This window comes from Propithecus coquereli, unplaced genomic scaffold (assembly GCF_000956105.1).
Source record: "Propithecus coquereli isolate 6110/MARCELLA unplaced genomic scaffold, Pcoq_1.0 Scaffold143, whole genome shotgun sequence".
In the NCBI taxonomy this organism is placed as follows: Eukaryota; Metazoa; Chordata; class Mammalia; order Primates; family Indriidae; genus Propithecus; species Propithecus coquereli.
In genome coordinates this window covers 200,829-202,763 of record NW_012138636.1, presented here as the reverse complement: position 1 = coordinate 202,763, position 1,935 = coordinate 200,829, and the positions used below count along the sequence as shown (strand labels likewise).

General features: G+C 34.8%; 1 protein-coding gene across 1 annotated transcript in view; it reads right to left on the bottom strand.

The window, feature by feature from the left end:
* Positions 1 to 1,935, bottom strand: part of GUF1 (GUF1 GTPase homolog (S. cerevisiae)) — a 62,313-nt gene that overhangs the window by 58,319 nt on the left and 2,059 nt on the right. The window contains exons 2-5 of the mRNA XM_012639887.1: positions 1,887 to 1,933; positions 1,579 to 1,727; positions 1,224 to 1,304; positions 12 to 89 (exon numbers count right to left, since the gene is read on the bottom strand). Coding sequence (XP_012495341.1) covers positions 12 to 89; positions 1,224 to 1,304; positions 1,579 to 1,727; positions 1,887 to 1,933 — 355 coding nt within the window. The remainder of the gene's footprint in view (positions 1 to 11; positions 90 to 1,223; positions 1,305 to 1,578; positions 1,728 to 1,886; positions 1,934 to 1,935) is intronic.

Sequence of the window (1,935 nt, the reverse complement as noted above, 5' to 3'; positions counted from 1 at the left end):
ACTATACTTACCTTGTTTATAACTGGAATTACTGATAGCTGTGCTTCAAAGGCAAGAAAGAAGTTTGCTACAGTTTGGGCTTGAATACCCTGGAAATATCAAGACACAAGACACTGGGATGACAACCATTCTACTACCCATTACAAAACTTGTAATTCAAGACCATTCCACACATCTTTATCAAAACTGAGGTTTTGCATCACTCTAATAATAAAATTAAACAAAATGCCATATATCTGCCCTCCATACTCTTCTCTCCATCTTATGTCTTGGGGGTCAAAACAAAGACGGCTGATGGTAAAGCAATAACCACATCAAGCAGGGTGGGCCAACAGACACTCACTGCTAAGTTTGAGATAAGAAGCCTCAAGCAGGGGTACAGGGCAAACAAGCTATGGGAACTATACTCCGTGCCTATGGATCACTCCCTGTGATAATTCCTTTTCTGTTCAGGAAGCATTTATTAGAGGGCCTATTCTATGGCAGGCATTGAAGACGCAAAGATAAAACATGGACTTCCAAGGATCTGAAAGCCTACTAGAGGGCACGGTCATGTAACACAGTATATAAAGTCCAGTACCATGTACATAAGGTACAGACTGACTTTTCCTGGCAGGATCAGGAAAAGCTTACCACCTCCACGACAACACACCCTTTGGGTTTTGAATAAAGAGTTTGTGAGAAACTGAGATATATCGAAAGCTTACTTCAGTATATCATGGTCATCTGTTGATTGTGTTTTTATGGTTTATACCACAAAAGAACTTGGTAATATTATTTGATTTTTTTTAAACCTAACACTTTCCAAATTGTGGCCTTAAAATCACCTAAAATGATCTGAAAACTAAAGATTTATTTCCAAGCACTCCCAAAAATTGATATGGAAACCTCAGATTAAAAACTGCTAGAATTGGAGTGTTTTTTTGGGGCAGGATGCACTGATATACGACATCATACTTCAACAAAAATATGACAATCTTTTGAACAATTCTTCTGATCAGTTCTCAAATATTAAAAGATGGTCAATTCCACAGAATGCTTTAGTGTAATAAAACCTCAAGTTAACAGGATCAAAGAATACAATTTTGAATAATACAATAAATCTATGTTTTTTCAAACACAAAAATTCTATTTCCAAAACACATTTTAAGGAAAACCTCTTGAAACAACCAAGCAGGCATGTCATATCACATGTCAGAACACATAAAATGAAAAACACCCACCTCATTTGCATCAACCACAAGTAGAACGCCCTGGCAAGCGGAAAGTGACCTGGATACTTCATAACTAAAGTCAACATGGCCCTGAGAAACAAAAATATTGATACCTCTAAATGTTAGCTGTAATTTTTTTAGAAAGGGCCATTATGGCAAATCTACCGACACTACTTGATAAAAAGTTGTTAAATATACGTTTCCTTTTTTTAGCTTGCACTTTTGAAACAATTTACACTTAAGGACACTGACAAAACAAAAAGAAAACATAGATGTTTCAGTTCAAAAATTAAGTAAGGATTTGTTTGCACTATTAACACAAGGTTGACTTTAACAATACATGCAAAATTAATATTAAACTTACTGGTGTATCAATGAGATTTAAAAGGTATTGCTTTCCTTCACAATTGTAAAAAAGAGACGCTGTCTGTGCTTTAACAGTGATTCCTCTTTCTCGTTCCACTTGCAATTTATCAAGAACCTGCTTGTTATTCTTTGTTTTATCAATTGTTCCTACAAAAAGAAAAACTTATCGATATTGCTCTGGACTTTAAAAAAGATTTTTTAGAGTATTACATATAAAATTAAAACCGAAATTTAAGACAGCATGGAAAAAGTAATTCCCAATTACTCACAGCTATTGATTAAGTATATAACATAAAATGAAAATACCTGTTAGTTCTAGGAGCCTGTCTGCTAAAGTACTTTTGCCATGATCCAC